Raw genomic sequence first — 21,793 nt, forward strand, 5'->3', positions numbered from 1 at the left:
TACCTGATCTGTCAAACACATGTAACACGTCTGATATATAGAAGGTACACTAACTCATCTATCAAACACATGCAACACGTTGATATATATAGAAGGCACACTACCTGATCTTTCAGAAACATGCAACACGTTGATGTACAGAAGGCACACTACCTCATCTATCAAACACGTGCAACACGTTGATATATAGAAGGTACACTAACTCATCTATCGAACACACGCAACACGTTGATATATAGAAGGCACGCTAACTCATCTACCAAACATATGCAACACGTTGATATATAGAAGGCACACTACCTCATCTATCAAACACATGCAACACGTTGATATATAGAAGGCACACTACCTCATCTATGAAACCCATGGAACACGTTGATATATAGAAGGTACACTACCTGATATATCAAACACGTGCATCACGTTGATATATAGAAGGTACACTAACTCACGAATCGAACACATGCAACACGTGATATATAGAAGACACACTACCTCATCTATCGAACACACGCAACACGTTGAGATATAGAAGGCACGCTAACCCATCTATCAAACACATGGAACACGTTAATATATAGAAGGTACACTACCTCATCTATCAAACACATGCAACACGTTGATATATAGAAGGCACACTAACTCATCTATCAAACACATAGAACACGTTGATATATAGAAGGTACACTACCTGATCTGTGAAACACATGGAACACGTTGATATTATAGAAGCTACACTACGTGATCTGTGAAACACATGGAACACGTGGATATATAGAAGGTACACTACGTGCTCTGTGAAACACATGGAACACGTTGATATATAGAAGGTACACTACCTGATCTGTCACACACACAGAACACGTTTATATATAGAAGGTACACTACCTGATCTGTCACACACATAGAACACGTTTATATATAGAAGGTATCTGATCTATGTCAATAAATGTTATTCATACATTCATAACGGAATCAGTTTAACACAAAGAATTAACGTGACAACAAAATTTCGATTTCATCAAAACATTAATTGAAACAGTGAACATTAAAACATGTATACTACCAACAGAAATATGGGAACTATTGATTGGAAAGCAGCTATCGTTGAGGTGTACATTTACAATATATCTAATCAAAATAAAATTGCACATTATGCATGAAGAGCACATGATGCAGGTGCACACATAAACCAAAGGGTGTGCACCTCTAGGGGAACACATAATCACTAAAGCAACTGAGGTAACCACGGGCGTAAACTGCCTCCGTATCTCAATCAATAGACAAAATGGCGGCGTCAATGTCCCAAGTTACCCGAATGTTTGGCAAATTAAAAAGTGCACTTTTTCAACTGTTGGGCAAGTACCGTCAAACGGGCCGTGTTGCAATGAGACCTGAGCGTGGTAGGCTTAAAAACAACATCTAGACAAAATCGTCTCATTAATTGTCACTACGCAATAGATTCAAATCTGCTCATCTTATCAATAGAGAATTCCGTACAATAGCAGGAAGGCGAATTTCAACATCTACCTTGAAAACCGTTTATATGGACCCCGCCTGAAAGCAAGGCGTCCTGTGAAGGTGTGAACGCTTACCAAAGACGGCAAAGACTGGGGAAAGCCTGGGCAACACCAGTCGGCGAGGTAGAGGCGAGCGGTATGTCATGGCAACAATTCCTGACCATGATCGGTATAGGGGTGGTACTGTCATGGTGTGGGGCGGTATCAAACGTGACAGGCGAACTGATTTGGATATGTTGAATGGACATTTGACAATTATTGAAGATATGTATTGCATGTATTTTGAACTGCAAGATGACAATGCCAGACTTCGTGCTCAGGTTGTTACCGAGTATCTCCGAGAAGGCATACGTACGTCAGATTGTCCCGCTTAGTCCCCTGACTTGTCCCCAATAAAGCATCTGTGGGATGTTCTCGGGTGGAGAGTGTACGCTAGAGACCAGCACCCGCCAGCGTGGCTCAGCTTGGATAGTTCTTTAGGCGGAATGCCGGGCAATAGCAAGGCAACCGCACGCAAGTAAATCAACAGTATGCCATCAAGGTGTCGTGCATGTATCGCCCAAAATGGTGGACACACCAGATATTGATCTAAACGCCCAAAACTAATTTGACAGACATTTATCGCCATTATACTATCACTGGCGTTTCATCAGTCCCTTATTTTTGTCGGTAGTATATATAGACATTATTTTGGAAAGAATATATGTAGACTTAAAGCGAATATTGTTAATGACATTCGCACCTGAAATGTTGTAATCATATTTATGTAAAGCGCTTTAAAGTAGTTAAACTTACTTTGTGTGCAGAGGGTACCTGTTATCAGACAGGTGTAGATACATAGATAAGTGATAATCCCCATCTTAACATCTATGATCCTTTCCCTATTGTGTGAGGCTCTAAGCAGTACGAGTCGACCAGTAGGCGAGCACTGCGGCACGCCACAACAGATGGGGACGCAGCTCATGCAGATGTAAAAAAACAATGACACAGATATTTTTGACATCACTGTACGTTTCAAAATTGCGTTTGTCGGATGCTCGTGATGACAGTCACTGGATTATCTGGTCAAGACTCGATTATTTACAGACCGCCGTCATATAGCTGGAATATTGCTGAGTGTGGCGTTTAACAACAAACTAACAACAGCAGTGAACATAACAATTAGACAGAACTATTGTCATACAAGATACAAATTGTCTCTCTTTATCGTAAGTGTCTGGCCCGTACACAAACTTTTGACTTCCTTTTTACGTTTGTTCCATATTGACAATGCAAAATAATGACAGATGGTCATTTATGGAATTAATGTCGCGTCTTGTTGTTTGTTATTCTCTTGAAAATGTTTCGTTGTAAACTGTAAATTTCTCATTTAACTCGTCAACCGAGAATGTTTCGCAAAGCGCCATCATTTACATGACCAGCGTGTATTCTTACACTTCCAACTGCTTTTTCTTAGCATTCAAGAATGTTTTTGGCTGAAGTAGACTTTTTATAATCATATCCAAATGAATGATAAAAAGGATTAGTGACCTCATATATTTATTTTCACTTTTGTTTATATTTTAAAAGATTTTGAAAAATCGGAACTCCCTGCGTGTTAGGTTAGGAGAATTTACGTTTCAAGGCTTCACTTTTGGAATGAAAAACAAAACTTTCCGGTAGACTACACAAAATGCATATAATGAATAGCATATTCCATGTGTCTCGTGAAATATCATGTTTCTCTCATCTCGTGTCAGGGGAAGGGAGATATTTTCACTCCTGGCCTACCCCTCTCCTTTCTCCTTTCTCCTTTCCCCGTCACTCGATGAGAGAAACATGATATTTCACGAGACATATGAAATATCCTCTATATATTTTTCACTATTCAAAGAATAGAGACGTCTAAGAGAGTTAGTTTGATGTATAGTTAACCATGGTAGTTAGGTAGCACTCTACACATATACCGAGAGTCATTGCTGAGGTTAGTCGGCGACTTTACTTGATGAGGTTATTACTTATTATAATAACCGTGGTAGTTTGGTAGTGTCCAAGAGCGTACATTTCGGCCCTCATATGGTAGCACAATGTGATGACAGACGACAAAACTCTAGGGTGAAGTTTAAGACGACAGCAGCCATGTTTATTGTTGCAGGTTGAAATAGGTCGAAATAGTACACGTAATGGTAATCACGTGACAGAACACACACCGGGACTGAGTGGCCAATGTTCCCCGATGCGGAGACCAGCTCTGTCACTTACAGGAGTCGATGATCAGGGCCCGTCTAACCATGTCAGTCAGGATTTGTAGGTCATTGGCCCACGTGCATGTCTGGACGTGGGACCCGGCGACGTAAGGAGGTGTTAATTGACATTTAAGGATAGCGCTGGAGATTAAGGATCCTGTCCGGAGGGGGCTTTTGATTTGAAGGGATAGCCGAAGCTTTGCTGAATATATTAAACAGACAAAGGGCATAGAATTTCGGTGCACTTGGAAACATATTGAACCAATTAGGTATTGAAGGTAAATGAAGTTTTAAATAAAAGTATTGAAATGGTTTGAGCTATTAAAATTAAAGTATTGAAATGGTTTGCACTATAACAGTAAAATAAGTATAGATCACCATTGTACATAAGTATGTTCTCTGTTAACCTCAGTATGCTATGTTTTGTAGCTTTGGGTGTAAATAAAGTTCAGTTTAGATACTTCCTCCCTCGGTAGTATCCAATTACCTGGATTGTGATCGCTGTATTATCCTGCTCAACCTCCAGTATCTCAATGAATTCTTACATATTTGGATGACACACTTCGCATTTGGATGCCCCACTTCGAGGTGATTTGTAGCGCCGTCCCACTACTCAGAGAAGTTTCCTGTCATCTTTGGTGTTAATGATGGATGGTGTCCAATGAATGGAAGTTTGACGTCTGGTCATAATCGTGAACTTTTATCCGGCCAAAAACAAGTGCTGATCCCAATTAGAAATGGGAATTAACTGTAATTAAACTTGCGTATTTACCACAGTGGAATATTGTTTCTTGTTTGTAATCGTACTTAATGATTAATATGTTCACTCACTCATTGATATATAAATTAAACGTTTTCACTCAGTACAGAGTATGTGAATAGAGTTCACAAATTAGTCGTGTCGTTATATTTTGTGAAATGTTCACCAATTACTTGTCTTATGGGAGTCCCCCCCCCCCCTTTATCCACTGTTGTCTTTCCATCACCACGCTCGGGTGAATTTGTACCCATAACAATAGGTGATGGTCAAGTAGGGAAACCGTAATAAACCACCAGGCAGACTGGGCGCAGACACGATCATTGAAAATGCGCAGTGCGTCATGCATCGGGAACCCGTTTTAACCTCCAGTAAGGGGAAACCTCACGAATTCGCGTGTCGTTTTTAATTATCTTTTTATAGGCTATTTCCGATTTTCAAATTTAATTTTGGTTAAGAATTTGTGATGAAGTATGCCCTAAAGTATGAAAATCTGCAAAGTTGATATGTCCACTATGCTAGTGTGAATAACCATTCAAAACGCCAATTTGCTGAATTTAATGAGTACGAAAATCGATTCAGTGCGACACATATTTTATCTCTGAAGCCGAATAATTACATTGTTCTTCTTTCCCTCAAGATGAATCAAGTAAGTACCAAAAAGCGTGCGAACGATATTCCGTGTCTATTGTCTGAATTATTCTGTGTTAAACATTATGATCTTTTTCTACACAGCAGCAGATGAACTAGACATAGCACTGGATACACATCGTGAACTCCCCATCCGTTCTAAGGCTCCAGGTGTTCAGCACATGTAACCGATGACAGTTTAATGTGTTCTTTTTTTCATATGTCAAACTTTGACAGATATTATTTCTCATGAATGTATATGAATTTATATAATATACTAAACACCAAAAGAAACGCCACCCCATGTAACCTTGCATGAAAAGTTGTCATTTAAATATCTGGGGAATTTTTGTCCAAGTTTCTAAAATTTAACATTACCTTGTCCGGAAAAATGAAATTTGATGATAAAAAAAACCCAAAGCAGATGACAATAAAACCGATCGCCCAAACGCATCAAGGCAACAGCCACGGAAACCCGATGCACGTGAGTTCCGTGCAAATTGAAATGCACATGCGTTCCCCCATTTCTTGCCCTAAAAAAATCCACCCAGATCGGATGGCATTCATTCGTTATTGAATTGCTAAATCATGACAAGATTGACAAGAAATCAGCGACATCAAACCCTTGGACGATTGCAAGCTGGACAAACCACCCGTCAAGTAGCCAATGCATTTCAAGTCCACGTAAGGACCATAAACAGGCTCCAGCAACGGTACCAGACCACCAACACTACAGATGACCGACCACGTAGTGGAAGACCAAGTGTCATCACCCGACGACAGGATCGTCAGATTGTGCGACAGCATCTTCAAGATCACTTTGTTAGTGCTGCGGAAACTGCTCGACAGACCATGGGGACACACCAGCGACACATTAGTGCGGACACTGTGCGTCGACGATTAACGAACAGACACCTCCACTGTCACAGGCCACACCGAAGACCCATTCTGACACCACGTCATCGCCGGGACCGTCTTCAGTGGGCAACAAAGCACCAGCATTGGCGCCACCAGCAGTGGAGAAGAGTCCTTTTCTCAGACGAGAGCCACAGAGAGAGAGAGAGAGAGAGAGAGAGAGAGAGAGAGAGAGAGAGAGAGAGAGAGGGAGGGAGAGAGAGAGTCTGGCGACGCCGTGGAGAACGGTATTCGGATGCTTGTGTTGTTGAGAGAGACTCGTGGGGTGGTCCGAGCATCATGGTGTGGGATGGAATTGGTCTTGCACAGAGGGTCGGCCTTATGGTCTTCCAGAACATTGGTCAAGGGAGAGGCAATGGTGTCACAGTAGCTCGGTACACTGATCAAGTCTGGAGACCACACGCCATACTGTAACCGGTGTTTGTCCTCTCAAGGCAGCCGCCTTGCGTGGTAGCTATGCAGCTATCAGCACACTCCTATTCACAGAATCAACTATGAATAAATATAAGATATAGAATACAATTGAAGAATTGTGGGAAATGTAACTAACTACACACTATCATACAATGATTGACATTGCATACAAATACAGTATTTACACAATTATACAAATCAACGCATTCACTTAAAACATTCACACACAGAAAGAAGAAGGATGAGAAGCATTTAAAGTGTTTACTTAGCCTTATTTAATTATTAACTTAGCAATATGGTGACACAATCACCATACCAGAGATAAGCATGTTAATGATACTGAAATAACATTCTACATAACTTAGATAACATAAGTTATATTATTATACAAATACATACATAGATATTAGCTTGGAATTTTATAAATTACTAACCTTAACAATCGAATTATTTTTCCAAGATGCGTCCAAGTCCAAATTGTTGACTGACTTCTGAAATGGTGTAGTGTCTTGTGCAAGATGGATGAAAAGTGCACAGTTTGAGCAAACCAATGAAAACAAGGCTTTGGTTAGAACAAGAGAAGAAACAGTGACAAAAACATGGACCAACCCAACCACCCTCTACATTATAAGTAAACTAATCCAGAAGTCCACAAGTCCAACCTACTTTACTGACAACTTAAAATAATATTAAAGGACTTAAAGGACCTCAAATAGATAAAACATTGTACAACAAAACTGTATGTCAACACTTGTGTCTACCACAATACCTCATTTGGCCCATCGTCACAACCACGAGTTTCAGCATGATAACGCCCGTGCCCACACTGCGAGAGCAACAAGGAACTTCCCCCAGCAGTAAGAGCCTGCAGTATCGACAAGTGTGTATAGTACATTTGACCAAACCAGAAACAGATTCAACTAAATCAGAAAAAGACCGCATGTTCTTGAAATTGAAATTTGCAAACAAGATAATTGATGCCTTTTTAAACTTAAATAACTTTCTCGCATAAATATTAGTTTTCCCAAATGTCAAGCAATATTTCAAATTTAAAGAATTTTCAAGAAGTTTTATTTTCTTATAAATACACCATTTAATCCATGATGTTCAATAATAAGGACATGTTGCAAAACATGAATTGGCAGCTCAGGATGTAAATTCCACTACTTGTTGCTGCAAAGACTCTTCATACTGCTACCATTGATACCAAATTAATGTAATTTGTAGAAGAGACCGTCAAGCCAAACACGATCGAAGGCTTTCTCGTTATCAAGAAAGGTACAATAAACTGGTGAGTTTCTTTCGTTAAAGTATGCAATACTTTCTAGGAGAGTGAGAGCCGCCGTTTCAGCATCAGCATTTTTCCTAAACCCAAACTGTAGGGGGTGAGGAAAGGTTACATCATCGCTTGTCCATTTTTCGATTCTGTTGAGAAGCATTATTTCGAAAAGCTTACTTAGGAGTGAAGTTAGTGGTTTGCCCCTGTAGTTAGATGGATCACTTTTACTTTTTCCCTGTCCCCTATGTACTGGTAAGATTTCGCCAATATGATACATTTTGCGTATACATTCATGTTTAATAATAGCATTGAATAATACCATAATATGCTTTAATAAAGATATTCCCGCATACTTAATATGTTCGTTTGTGAGCCCATCAGGTCCTGGAGATTCATTGTTTTTCAGTCCTTTAACTGTACTTACTACCTCTGCAATGGTGAATGGTCTCTTCAATGGATGGTTAGCAGTTACATCGGTATCAGCATCAGATGTTTCGATGTTTTCAATATTTGTGACTGAGCATATTACTTCATCAGTAAAAGAGCACTCAAAATGACTTTCCATGGTTGGGTTTGACTAGTCTCTAAAGGATTTACCAAAGATTCCACAAATACCTTCCGCGTTACTACTTTGATTACATTTAAAAAGAAGTTTGTGTACTTGGCCCTTAGTTTTGCGATATAGTTTTGCAGTTTAAAAATATTCATGTACATCTATTTCAGCTGCCTCATAGAGTTCTTTCAGTCTGCTATCTATGAGCGATTGTTTGGATCTACGGTACTGTCTTCTAAAACTACGCTTTGCTTCTTTATATTTTACAAAGTTCTCATCGTTCTTAGCATGTGATCTGCCATTCTCTTGCCAATGTCGTCCTTTACTCCGCATTTCATCATGTAATAACTTCAGATTGTCTTTTTTCCTGTAGGGTTTGAGGTAGGGTTTAAACTTCGTTGGTGGGATACTAACTGCAGTAGATGCATGGAGGGCTTCTGTAATGTACTTATTATACGTTTCATATAATATTCATTATGGGATGGGAATTGGGACAAATTGCATATGTCTTTACGAAAGTAATTTTCAGTTTCATAACGATACAGCATAAGATCAGTATCACACGCTTTCTTCCAATTGAACTTGTATCCACCATATGTTTTTTAGGACAGTCATTTGTTATACATAGAAGGATAGGCAGATGGTCTGAGACAGTGTTTGGTATATCAGTATCAATGGTAAAACCAATAACGTTATTCAGATAATCAACACTCACAAACATATAGTCTATCATTGTCCTCACATCTTTACATTTGTTTGAGAACGTATACTTAGTAATATCGTCTAATGGTACAACTGAATATAGGGTTCGTTCAATTAGTACCCTTTGAAGACAACGAGATCTCATTCTTTGGACAGCAGATTGTCGTATATCTGCATTAGTAAGACCATGTTGTGAGAGTATATGTCATACAATTCCATCACATAGTACAGCTGTTCGAAGTATACACTGTCTAAGATGTTAGTGGAAGGTAATCTAGTTCCTATCACATATAATGTGTTACTACATATTTGTAGACTTACTCCGATTACATTTTGGCTTTGTGATGTATTGATAACGGATACCCCACACCAATCGCCTTTACGTATGAAGGTTGCTATACCACCTGACCCACGCTGAGAAGTACTGGTACAGCTGCATTTATAGTAAACATCAAAACCATCATGTATAGTGTTCATAAGGGAGGCATTTTGTTCACTTAACCAATGTTCAGTCACAAAGAATAGATCTGTTTTGTCTAGTTTGGTACATAACTGATGTGTACCGTGCATAATGCCTCGTATGTTCCAAGTTGCTATTCGAAGCATAACGAGTAGTACCAGTGCACTACGTATATTGTTTAATCGTACACCATCAGACTCAAATGTCGTGTGATTCTGTGATGTTTTTGCTTCTTTTATTCTCTATTGTTGACAATTACAAGCTTCGTCAGTATTCAAATATGGCCCAAAATATTGTGAACCACTTTCGTGATCACAACTTTTCAATAATTATGGATTCTGTCGAAAAAATGAACCTGTCTTTTGGCCAAACCACGCATATGTACCATCAACTTTTGCCTTGACTCTGAAACCTAGAGATACGTAAATCCCTCTTTCCTACTGGATTCCAAAGCTCCATAAAAATACGCCCGAAGATAGATATATTTCTAGCTCTAGCAAATGTACCACCATATCCCTGTCTACACATAAACCACAATCCTTAAAGCAATCAAGGAAGGACTTGTTAAATGTTTACAGAAAGTATTTGTGACAAGTGGAATTAATATGTTATAGATTCTTCAAAATCTCAAAGAATATAATTGAATGTTTGCATTTGAATGAGTTTAAAACATTTTATTTTCAACATTGTACCTCACTATCCCAAATTACAGACTTACGGAAAAAACGTTTTTTCATGATCCTTGGGGCATTTATCCAGAGTTACATCTCAATTTTCAAAGAATCAGGACACTTTTTCAAAAATGAAAGTGCATTGCATGTCATCTGAAGTTTACTGAGAAATGCTGCTCTTCCTCACAGATAACATGTACGTGAAATGTGAGGATAGAACATGAGGCAAGAAGTAAGCATCCCCATGGTCATTGCTGATCTGTTTCTTCATTCAGAAAACAGCTTGGATAGGCAAACCGGTCTTACATTAACATTCAGAATTAAAAAAAGCTGTCCACAACACTATATGACAAGAGCTAACTTGAATGTCCCAATAATCAAATTTAAAGGCCCCAGTAAATCTTTGAAAAGGTTTTACGGTAGACATGTGGATGAATTTCCAAATTCATTTTCTTAGACATGCTTGACACTTTTGAATTTTGACATATTGCCATATTGACTCTTGTTCAAAATTTGTTTGATCAGGGTTGAAACATTAGTAAAGCTTCCATAATGTTAATCTTACACGTGTGGAAGACATGTCCAAGGGTGATGCATCAATAACAATAATTATGCAATTCCCTATTATCAAAGCTTTTCCTTTGCTTGTTTTTTTTTCAGATGAACAATTGACCTTCCTGTGTATTGTGTACTGGTGGGGCAGAATAGTCTTACCTTACATCAGGTAGGGGAGGGGGATATTTTGATTTCATAAGTTTGTGTGAAAATATATACATAGAATAGAACGGGACCAATATAATGATAAGAACTAAATATAATAACTATTGTATTATGAAAAGACATGAACTACAACAACATTACAAGTTTTGCCTCGAATGAGAACAAAAATGAAGGTATTGTGTCCACAGTTTGGAGGATGGGATTAGTTGATCAAAACAGGGATGGTTTGGGACTATTGGCTTCCACCTATGTGTTCTCTGTCATTCGTGTTGTGACAGCAGTATCCCTTTGTTACCAACACCTACCAATGTTATCCCACTCATGTATGCAATTGTTGTTACTGTTAATCCTCCACCTACTATATATATTCTGTACTATGTCCCTCATTCAGTCGTGCTTGACAACGGTATAAGGACCTATACCGAAACGTCGCTCTTCACAGTATTAAAGGAGTTGTTATCCATAAAATTGTGTCTACCTTGTCATCGGTCAACTTCTAAGTAATGCCTATCAAACAATTGATTTGTCAATTGTCGAAATCGTTCAGTAGTTGTGAATATCTTTTGAGAAACATAGTACAGCTATTTTGCAATACAACACATGCTTTTTCATCAAAGATTGAACCTCATCTGAAATATGACAGGTATACTGATGGAAATGAATAAGGGAACACTTAGTTTTAGACAAGGTAAACTAATATGCTGTCATGAGCTCCCAGCCTTGTCTACCAAATATGCGTTGGAAACAATACACACAAACACATATCAACATTTGATTCTGGCATGTGTTGAATTTGTATGTATGCGCTACATCAAATGTACGGACAATAAACATTATTTCCCTATATTTTTCATGTTTCTCTTATTCGTTTCCACCAGTATATATTGATAATTGGTTGCCATATTGGATTATGCAAATAAGACATATTTAAAAAAACTGGGTTTGCTTGAGACTTTTAGTATGCTGTTCTTTGGAAATACATTGTAATGAAATAAATTATGTTGAAATTTGTTCCATGTGAAACCTTACTTTGCCTGGACTATTATTAATAATTATCCTTTCAAATAACCTAGTTTTAATCATCTTATAAGAACTTGTTTTAATCTAGCCTGAAGAACTTGTATAATTTTACTGTAAATCCTCGATGAACCCGGACTATTGCCATGTTTCATTTTTTTCAGTGCATTTAGCATATCTATATCTCAAAGAGATAGAAAAACAACAACAACAATATATCGATTGATGAGATCTTTATTCTGTATCAATACCAGCATTTTCGAGAGACTTTTAGAATACTAAAATGAAGCTAAACCTGGATTGCTTTATTGGATTTGGTTGTCTCCATCTCTTTGAAGTTAAGTTTAATTATCACCATGGAATAATTATATTCCTCCATAAACTCTAACACTGTGTCTCTAGATTTTGAATTTCTTATGAGTTAGTAATTATGTCTTTTTCAAGTTCCAGTCACCACATATAGTAAAGCAGTCCGATTCTAGTGTTTAAACAATATTCATGATATTTACGAAGAAAGATGGTCACCATGCCTTGGGCCGTATTGTGTCAGTAATCTTAAAACATAGCAGTTTTCAGAGTCAATATCATTTATTTCTTTTACACAGCATTGCATTTATATGAGCTAATATTTACCTTTGATTCTAGTTTCGGGATAAAATTAATGCCTTTTAAACAGAATATATACTGAACCAAATTAAAAACTTCACAATCCTGAAATTTTAACATTTTGACCAGTTATCATTGTGGGCTCTTATTGTGTATTTAAACAGTAATGGCCACGTATTGTCTTCAGATAACACCCGTTTTTGGGCAGGTGAATCGATCAAAATCATGTGCACAGCATTATAGTGGCAAACTATAACACGTCTGGGATGCTCTTGGCAGAAGTCTGCGCACTCTCCAGAACCAACCACAGAATTTGCAAGATCTTGGCACCATTTTGCAGCAACAATGGCGTCGTCTTCGCATGTGTTCACAAGCATGTGTTCACAAGCATCACAAGGTCCATGCGGAGGCGTTGTGTGGCAGTTGTCAACGCACATGGTGTTCATACACGCTACTGAACTTGTGTGCCATCAGATTCTCGTGCTTGGGACTTATGATTTAAACTGTTGATGTTATTACCGAATACCGTAGGTGCTTGGAACAAATTATGGTTACCACCGTTAATTAAAATCCTTCTTTGGACATTAATGATTAAAATTACCTTCTCTGATACATTTGTCCGTTGTATATCATATATGGGATTACGTTTAAAAATGTGAAGTTTTTAATTTGACTCAGTATATTTGTCTTCTTCCTTTTAATTTTTTAGAAAACGTCTAGCTTTGTCTTAGTATTAAGCCTTTGGCAATTAGTGCATATCATCTTAATACCATTATCTATAATTTCTGTGTTGGGGCATGGACGAGATTATGTATTTGTTTTGGATGAATGTTAATACTTCGATGATTGTAATGGGTAGTGGTAGTTTGTTTGGAAGCGTGATATTGGTACTTTGTATAAAGTAAAATAGAGAGGATAGATAAGCCACAAGGATGACCCTGGGTAGGCATAGATTAATTGTTTTAGGATATGTTTACAGTTTGGGGTTACATTGAACGTACGGTTTCTACTGGGTTTTACTAAAATTTAGATTTTGTTGTTTAACCATTTCAACAATTGTACAACTGAAATGTTAGTATCCATAAAGTCATCTGGATAGTTTAGTTATGACTCTCTCGAATATGGTGATTATTGTCAATAAGTCATCTTCATATAAAGCAATACGTCTTTAGCAGCTTGGTATTAACATCACATTACGTACGTCTAACAACACTGTCACAATATCATGTCACATAGTAACGTGTAAAGTGTCCACGGTCACTAATAAAGTGAGCATGTAAATTACTTAAAAGTAAATTATTTCATTTCAGTCAACATATAACCACGAGTGTTGATGTTCTGAACATATAACCACTAGTGTTGATGTCCTAAAGAACTTGTCGTAAGAGGCGATGCATGTCATCGTATTCCAATTGCGTGGATCGATGCTTATGATATCAATCACTGGATTGTCTGGTCCAGACTCGATTGTTTACAGATCGCCGTCATATAGCTGGAATATTGCTAAATGCGGCGTTACAAACAAACAAAACTTCCCGAATTGAGTCAGGGAGGGAGAAAGAAAAAAGCATAGATTATGATCAACGGATTCGTGTGTACATGATATGTTTCTGCAGAATTTCATATGCACGTTTGGGTGACCTGGATCTTCATAACCCTGTGCCTAAATTGACATTCCCTCCTACCTCTTTTCTCCAGGCTATATGGGCCTGCATTAACATTCCCAAATATCCTTGTCAACAAGGCAATATGTGCCTATATTGACATTCCTCAATATCCTTGTCCGCCAGGCTATATGTGCCTATTTTGACATTCCCCAGTATCCTTGTCCACCAGGCTATATGTGCCTATATTAACATTCCTCAATATCCTTGTCCACCAGTCTATATGTGCCTGCATTAACATTCCCAAATACCCTCGTCCACTGGGCTATATGTGCCTGCATTGACATTCCTCAATATCCTTGTCCACCAGGCTATATGTGCCTATATTGACATTCCTCAATATCTTTGTCCACCAGGCTATATGTGCCTGCATTGACATTCCTCGATATCCTTGTCCAGCGGGCTATATATGCCTGCATTGACATTTCCCAATATCCTTGACCAACAGGCTATATGTTCCTGCATTGGTATTCCTGATTATCCTTGTCCACCAAGCTATATTTGCCTCTATTGCATTCCTCAATATCCTTGTCCACAAGGCTGAATGTGCCTGCATTAACATTCCCAAATATCCTTGTCCTTTAAGCTATAAGTGCCTATATTGACAGTCCTCAATATCCATGTTCACCGGGCTATATGCACCTATATTGACATTGCTCAATATCCTTGTCCACCAGGCTATATGTGCCTATATTGACATTCCCAAATATCCATGTCAACCAGGCTATATGTGCCTGTATTAACATTCGCAAATATCCTTGTCCACCAGGTTATATGTGCCTATATTGACACTCCTCAATATCATTGACCACAAGGCTGCATGTGTCTGCATTGACATTCCTCAATATCCATGTCCACCGGGCTATATGTGCCCGCATTGACATTCCTCAATATCCTTGTCCACCGGGCTATATATGCCTGCATTGACATTCCCAAATATCCTTGACCAACAGGCTATATGTGCCTGCATTGATATTCCTCATTATCCTTGTCCGCCATGCTATATGTGCCTATATTGATATTCCCAAATGTCCTTGTCCACCAAGCTATAAATGCCTATATTGACATTTCTTAATATCCTTGTCCACTGGGCTATATGTGCCTCTATTGACATTCCTCAATATCCATGTCAACCAGGCTATATGTGCCTGCATTAACATTCCCAATTACCCTTGTCCACCAAGCTATAAGTGCCTATATTGACATTCCTCAATATCCTTGGCCACCAGGCTATATGTGCCTACATTAACATTCCCAATTACCCTTGTCCACCAGGTTATATGTGCCTATATTGACATTGCTCAATATCCATGTCCACCAGGCTATATGTGCCTGCATTAACATTCCCAAATATCCTTGTCCACCAAGCTATAAGTGCCTATATTGACATTCCTCAATATCCTTGGCCACCAGGCTATATGTGCCTACATTAACATTCCCAAATACCCTTGTCCACCAGGTAAAATGTGCTTCTATTGACATTTCTCAATATCCTTGTCCACCGGGCTATATGTGCCTATATTGACATTGCTCTATATCCTTGGCCACCAGGCTATATGTGCCTATAGTAACATTCCACAATATCTATGTGCACCGGGCTATATATGCCTCTACTGACATTCCTTAATATCCACGTCCACCAGGCTATGTATGCCTGCATTAACATTCCCAAATATCCTTGTCCATCGGGCTATATGTGCCTGCATTAACATTCCCAAATATCCTTGTCCACCAGGCTATATGTGCCTGCATTGATATTCCTCAATATCCTTGTCCACCAGGCTATATGTGCCTGCATTGATATTCCCCAATATCCTTGTCCACCAGGCTATATGTGCCTGCATTGATATTCCCCAATATCCTTGTCCACCAGGCTATATGTGCCTGCATTGGAATTCCTCATTATCCTTGTCCACCGGGCTATATGTGCCTGCATTAACATTCCCAATTACCCTTGTCCACCAGGTTATATGTGCCTATATTGACATTTCTCAATATCCTTGTCCACCAGGCTACATGTGCCTGTATTGGAATTCCTCATTATCCTTGTCCACCAGGCTACAAATGCCTCTAATGACATTTCTCAATATCCATGGCCACCAGGCTATATGTGCCTGGATTAACATTCGCAAATATCCTTGTCCACCTGGTTATGTGTGCCTATATTGTGCCTTGTCCACCAGGCTATATGTGCCTTGACTAACTGCATGTCATCGTGCCCAGATGGTGTGAATCGTATCTCACGTTTTCATTTGCTGGTTTGCCTGGCCGAGACTTGATCATTCAACAATTATGAAACTACTCGTCTTTCTTATTAATCAATCCATTTAAGAAAACATATGTGAATAGTTTAATATTCCTGGAAAGAAAACAATGATAGAACAATCTGTTTTTGTATCGATCTAACCATTTGTAAACCACGTGTGGCTAGCTGAGCATTCCTGTGAAGTACTATTCCTTCGTAACCATTGCCTGTGGAGAGAGTCAACTAAAATGAATTGGGTGTTCAGGTTCTGCTGTATTGTTAATTGCGTGTCATCTTGGCCAGATGGTGTTGATCGTTGTTCATGTTTTAGTCACTGTTGTGCCTGGTCCAGGCTCGATTATTTCAAGGCCGCCTTGATATAGGTGAAATATTGGTGACTGCTACATAAACAACACTTACTCACCGAATCAATCATCTATATATCACAAGCATCCTCTTCAACCCATCGCTGCAGGTGCATGTGCCGTAGTAGATAGATGGATAGTAGATTCCTTAACAGGAATTACGCGTGGTACAAAAACAAGCAAAAAGTGTCGAAATTAACCAAAGCGCGACATTGCGGCAACGCAGCAATGTCCCTCTAGGATTGCATAGTAAATATTTTAAAAAGTGTTTTTTTAAATCTAGCCATTAAAAAACAAACTGGTCCTCCGTAATCAATGCCTGTCGGAAGAGTTGACTAAAATGGGTTCAGGCTCTGCAATAGGGCTAAATACGTGTCATCCTATCGTGAGCAGATGGCGTGCATCGTTGTTCATGTTTTCAGTCATTGGCCCATATTCGATGCAAACACTGCTGCCTTATGCAAGCAAGTGGCCTTGCAGTAAATTTATGATATAGTCAGAGAAGGTTCTACTAGGACGGTATGGACGACAGCAAAGCGATATAGGGGTTGTTGCCCATCCATATTACATAAACCTCGGCTTGTGATGGGTCTGTAAACTTGTTGGTCTGTGTTATTAGGAATGATGTCCCGTTTGCCTTTCCGTCCGTGATCAGCAGGACGACATTCCTGGCAGTTGCATGGTCTGTCTCTTGAGGCGCTGATCAGTATCAGACATCTACTGTCCCTCAGTCCGATGCGGATCATAGTGTCTGTGCCAGTAAGCTCATCTCATTGGATCTAAATTACGGCCTGGATCTTACTGATCACCTGGGCAGTGTCAGTATACTCGTCCAGATGGAACTGGATGGTTCCCGACTTGTGGAAAGTCATGAGACCAACTTGGATTGAACTTGGTCCGACATCTAGCCCTGTGATGATCTGAGTTAAAACACACTTCGCACTATCAAATTCACCCTGCGCAATGTTTGGCGAAAGATCTAATGACATCGTGAAGTCAATCTGTTCTTCGCACGCTGAAATGTAAAACTTGACTTCATTTTGTTCCTTTTTTCACAGGTAATATTTGGATATCACAAGAACTGCGTCATGCAAAATAGAACTTTCAAGAGATAAAGCGAATTACATGTGAAATAAAAACGCATCCCTACAATTGCTGTCTTATAACAGCCTTTATAAAGTTGTCTTTCACACTTCATACAGTCTGTTCTAATTGAACAGAATTATAATTTGACAAAACACAACAATCTTTTAAGATTCTTTGTCTGTCTTGCACTGTGAAGTTATTGAACTTATTTCAACAATCCTTCATCTCTTTGTGTTGCTCTGGTCCTGGAAAGTTAACGCGCACAACTGGCATTAGATGTGCAATTTCTGAGATTATAGGTGGTCACAAATGAAGCAATACTATTGTTCTGGGTAAGTGTCTTGTTTTTCATTAATTTTTATCTTGGTACTCCTCTAGCCTATTTAATAGCATATATTATGAGTTCTGACTTTTAACTTATTTACTTTTACCATGATACGAATACATAACCTCCAACCATGGACGTCTGAGAACTCTGGCAACTCAGTTCTCCATTTTGTCACCAACTATGCTGCTGGACGTGGGGTATTGATTAAAAAAACCAACATTGCACACTCGTTTTCCCCTTGTACCCACGAAAACATAGAAACCCCAATGCCAAAAGACCAAGAGCAACCACATCCTTCAACAAAACCATTATGTGCAGTGTTAAACGTTAAGTGAAGGTGTTGAAAAAGCACCAGAAGGGATTGAGATGGGATCGGCCAATGCCGAGATTTTGGCATGGATGCCTGAGGTGCGGAACAACCGTCCTGGCTTAGTAAAGTGTACACATCTCGTTGTGATACACACTTTTGTACGATACTCTTGTACCCAACTGACATACTGACATACTGACTACATTTTAACAAATTATTATGCTGTGGCATATACCAGACACGAACCGAGAGATAACTACAAGCAACACCAAACTGTTTAGGCTAAAGCATATGCCTACAATATCTAAGACAGTGTCACTACTACAAGCACCTACGTATATACTATGAAAGAAAGTCATTGCTACCAACGCTGAGGAATATACTACCAAGTTACTCGATGTATCTACAAACACTTTCATTGCTATTAACATTGAAGAACATACCACCCACTAACTCGATATAACTTCAGACACGTTTACCTCTGTTAACACTGAGGAACGCACCACCCATTAACTCCATGTAACTACAGACAATTTCACTGCTATTAGCATTAAGACACACACTACCCACTAACTCGATGTATCTAGCTAGAGACACTTTCACTGCTATAAACATTGAGGCACACACCACCAACTAACTCGATATAGCTACAGACACTTTCACTGCTATTAACATTGAGGCACAAACCACCCCCGAACTCGATATAACTTCAGGCACTTTCATTGCTGTTAACATTGAGGCACACACCACCCACGAACTCGATATAACAACAGACACTTTCACTGCTTTTAACATTGAGACACACACCACCCACTAACTCGACGTATCTAGCTAGAGACACTTTCACTGCTATAAACATTGAGGTACACACCACCAACTAACTCGATATTGTTACAGACACTTTCATTGCTGTTAACATTGAGGCACACACCACCAACAAACTCGATATAACTACAGACACTTTCACTGCTTTTAACATTGAGGCACACACCACCCACTAACTCGATATAGCTACAGACACTTCCATTGCTATTAACATTGAGGCACACACCACCCACGAACTCGATATAACTACAGACACTTTCACTGCTATTACCATTGAGGTACAAACCACCAACGAACTCGATATAACTTCAGACACTTTCACTTCTATAAAAATTGAGGCACACACTATCCAGTAACTCCATGTAAGTACAGACACCTGCAGTGCTATTAACATTGAGGCACACACCACCCACTAACTTGATATAGCTAAAGACACTTTCACTTCTATTAACATTGAGGCACACACTACCCACTAACTCGATATAGCTACAGAAACTTTCACTGCTTTTAACATTGAAGCACACACCACCCTCTAACTTGATATAGCTAAAGACACTGTCACTGCTATTAACATTGAGGCACACACCACCCACTAACTCGATATAACTATAGACACTTTCACTGCTATTAAGATTGAGGCATACACCACCCACTAACTCGATGTAACTATAGACGCTTTCACTGCTATTAACATTGAGGCATACACCACCCACTCACTTCATATAGCTACATACACTTTCACTTCTGTTAACATTGAGGCACACACCACCCACTAACTTGATATAGCTACAGACACTTTCACTTCTATTAACATTGAGGCACACACTTACCACTAACTCCATGTAACTACAGACACTTTCGCTGCCATTAACATTTAGGCACACACCACCCACTAACTAGATATAGCTACAGACACTTTCACTGCTATTAACATTGAGGTACAAACCACCCACGAACTCGATATAACTTCAGACACTTTCACTTCTATTAGTATTGAGGCACACACCACCCACTAACGTGATATACCAACAGACACTTTCACTGCTGTTAATATTGGTGCACACACCACCCACTACCTTGATGTAACTTCATACACTTTCACTGCTATTAACATTGAGGCACACACCACCCACTAGCTTGATGTAGCTACAGACACTGTCACTGCTATTAACAATAAGGCACATACAACCAACTAACTCGATGTTACTAGCTACAGACACTTGCACTGATATTAACATTGAGGTACAAACCACCCACGAACTCGATATAACTTCAGACACTTTCACTTCTATTAGTATTGAGGCACACACCACCCACTAACTTGATATAGCTACAGACACTTTCACCCCATTAACATTGAGGCACACACTTACCACTAACTCCATGTAACTACAGACACTTTCACTGCTATTAACATTGAGGCACACACCACCCACTAACTAGATATAGCTACAGACACTTTCACTGCTATTAACATTGAGGTACAAACCACCCACGAACTCGATAAAACTTCAGACACTTTCACTTCTATTAGTATTGAGGCACCCACCACCCACTAACGTGATATACCAACAGACACTTTCACTGCTGTTAATATTGGTGCACACACCACCCACTACCTTGATATAACTTCATACACTTTCACTGCTATTAACATTGAGGCACACACCACCCACTAGCTTGATGTAGCTACAGACACTGTCACTGCTATTAACAATAAGGCACACACCACCCACTAACTCGATATAACTACAGACACTTTCCTTTCTGTTAACACTGAGGCGCACATCGCCCACAAACTCGATGTAACTAGCTACAGACACTTTCGTTGCTTTTAACATTGAGGCACACGACACCCACTAACTTGATATAGTTACAGACACTTTCACTACTATTAGCAATAAGGCACATACAACCCACTAACTCGATGTTACTAGCTACAGACACTTGCACTGATATTAACATTGAGGCACACACCACCCACTAACTGGATGTAACTAGCTACAGACACTTGCATTGCTATCAACATTGAGCCACACACCACCCACTAACTCGATATAGCTACAGAGACATTTACTGCTATTAACATTGAGGCACACACCACCCACTGACTCGATAGAGCTACAGACAATTTCACTGCTATTAACATTGAGGCTCACACCACCCACTAACTCGATATAACTAGCTACATACACGTTCACTGCCATTAACATTGAGGCACACACGATCCAATAGCTTCATATACTACAGACACTTTCACTGCTATTAACATTGAGGCACACACCACCCACTTACTTGATATAGCTACAGACACTGTCACTACTATTAGCAATAAGGCACATACAACCCACTAACTCGATGTTACTAGCTACATACACGTTCACTGCCATTAACATTGAGGCACACACGATCCAATAGCTTCATATACTACAGACACTTTCACTGCTATTAACATTGAGGCACACACCACCCACTAACTTCATATATCTACATACACTTTC

At 39.2% G+C, this 21,793-nt stretch overlaps 1 protein-coding gene across 1 annotated transcript in view; it reads right to left on the minus strand.

Annotated features, from left to right (window-relative positions):
- The window catches only part of LOC124135772 (collagen alpha-6(VI) chain-like), a 29,327-nt gene extending 26,907 nt beyond the window's left edge, over positions 1-2,420 (minus strand). Inside the window, exon 1 of the mRNA XM_046501321.2 lies at positions 2,316-2,420. Within this exon, the coding sequence (XP_046357277.1) occupies positions 2,316-2,379 (64 nt within the window). The 5' untranslated portion in view covers positions 2,380-2,420. The remainder of the gene's footprint in view (positions 1-2,315) is intronic.
- Positions 2,421-21,793: the final 19,373 nt, after the last annotated feature.

The sequence above is a fragment of the Haliotis rufescens genome, unplaced genomic scaffold (assembly GCF_023055435.1).
Source record: "Haliotis rufescens isolate VD_foot unplaced genomic scaffold, xgHalRufe1.0.p SCAF_1, whole genome shotgun sequence".
Taxonomy (NCBI): Eukaryota; Metazoa; Mollusca; class Gastropoda; order Lepetellida; family Haliotidae; genus Haliotis; species Haliotis rufescens.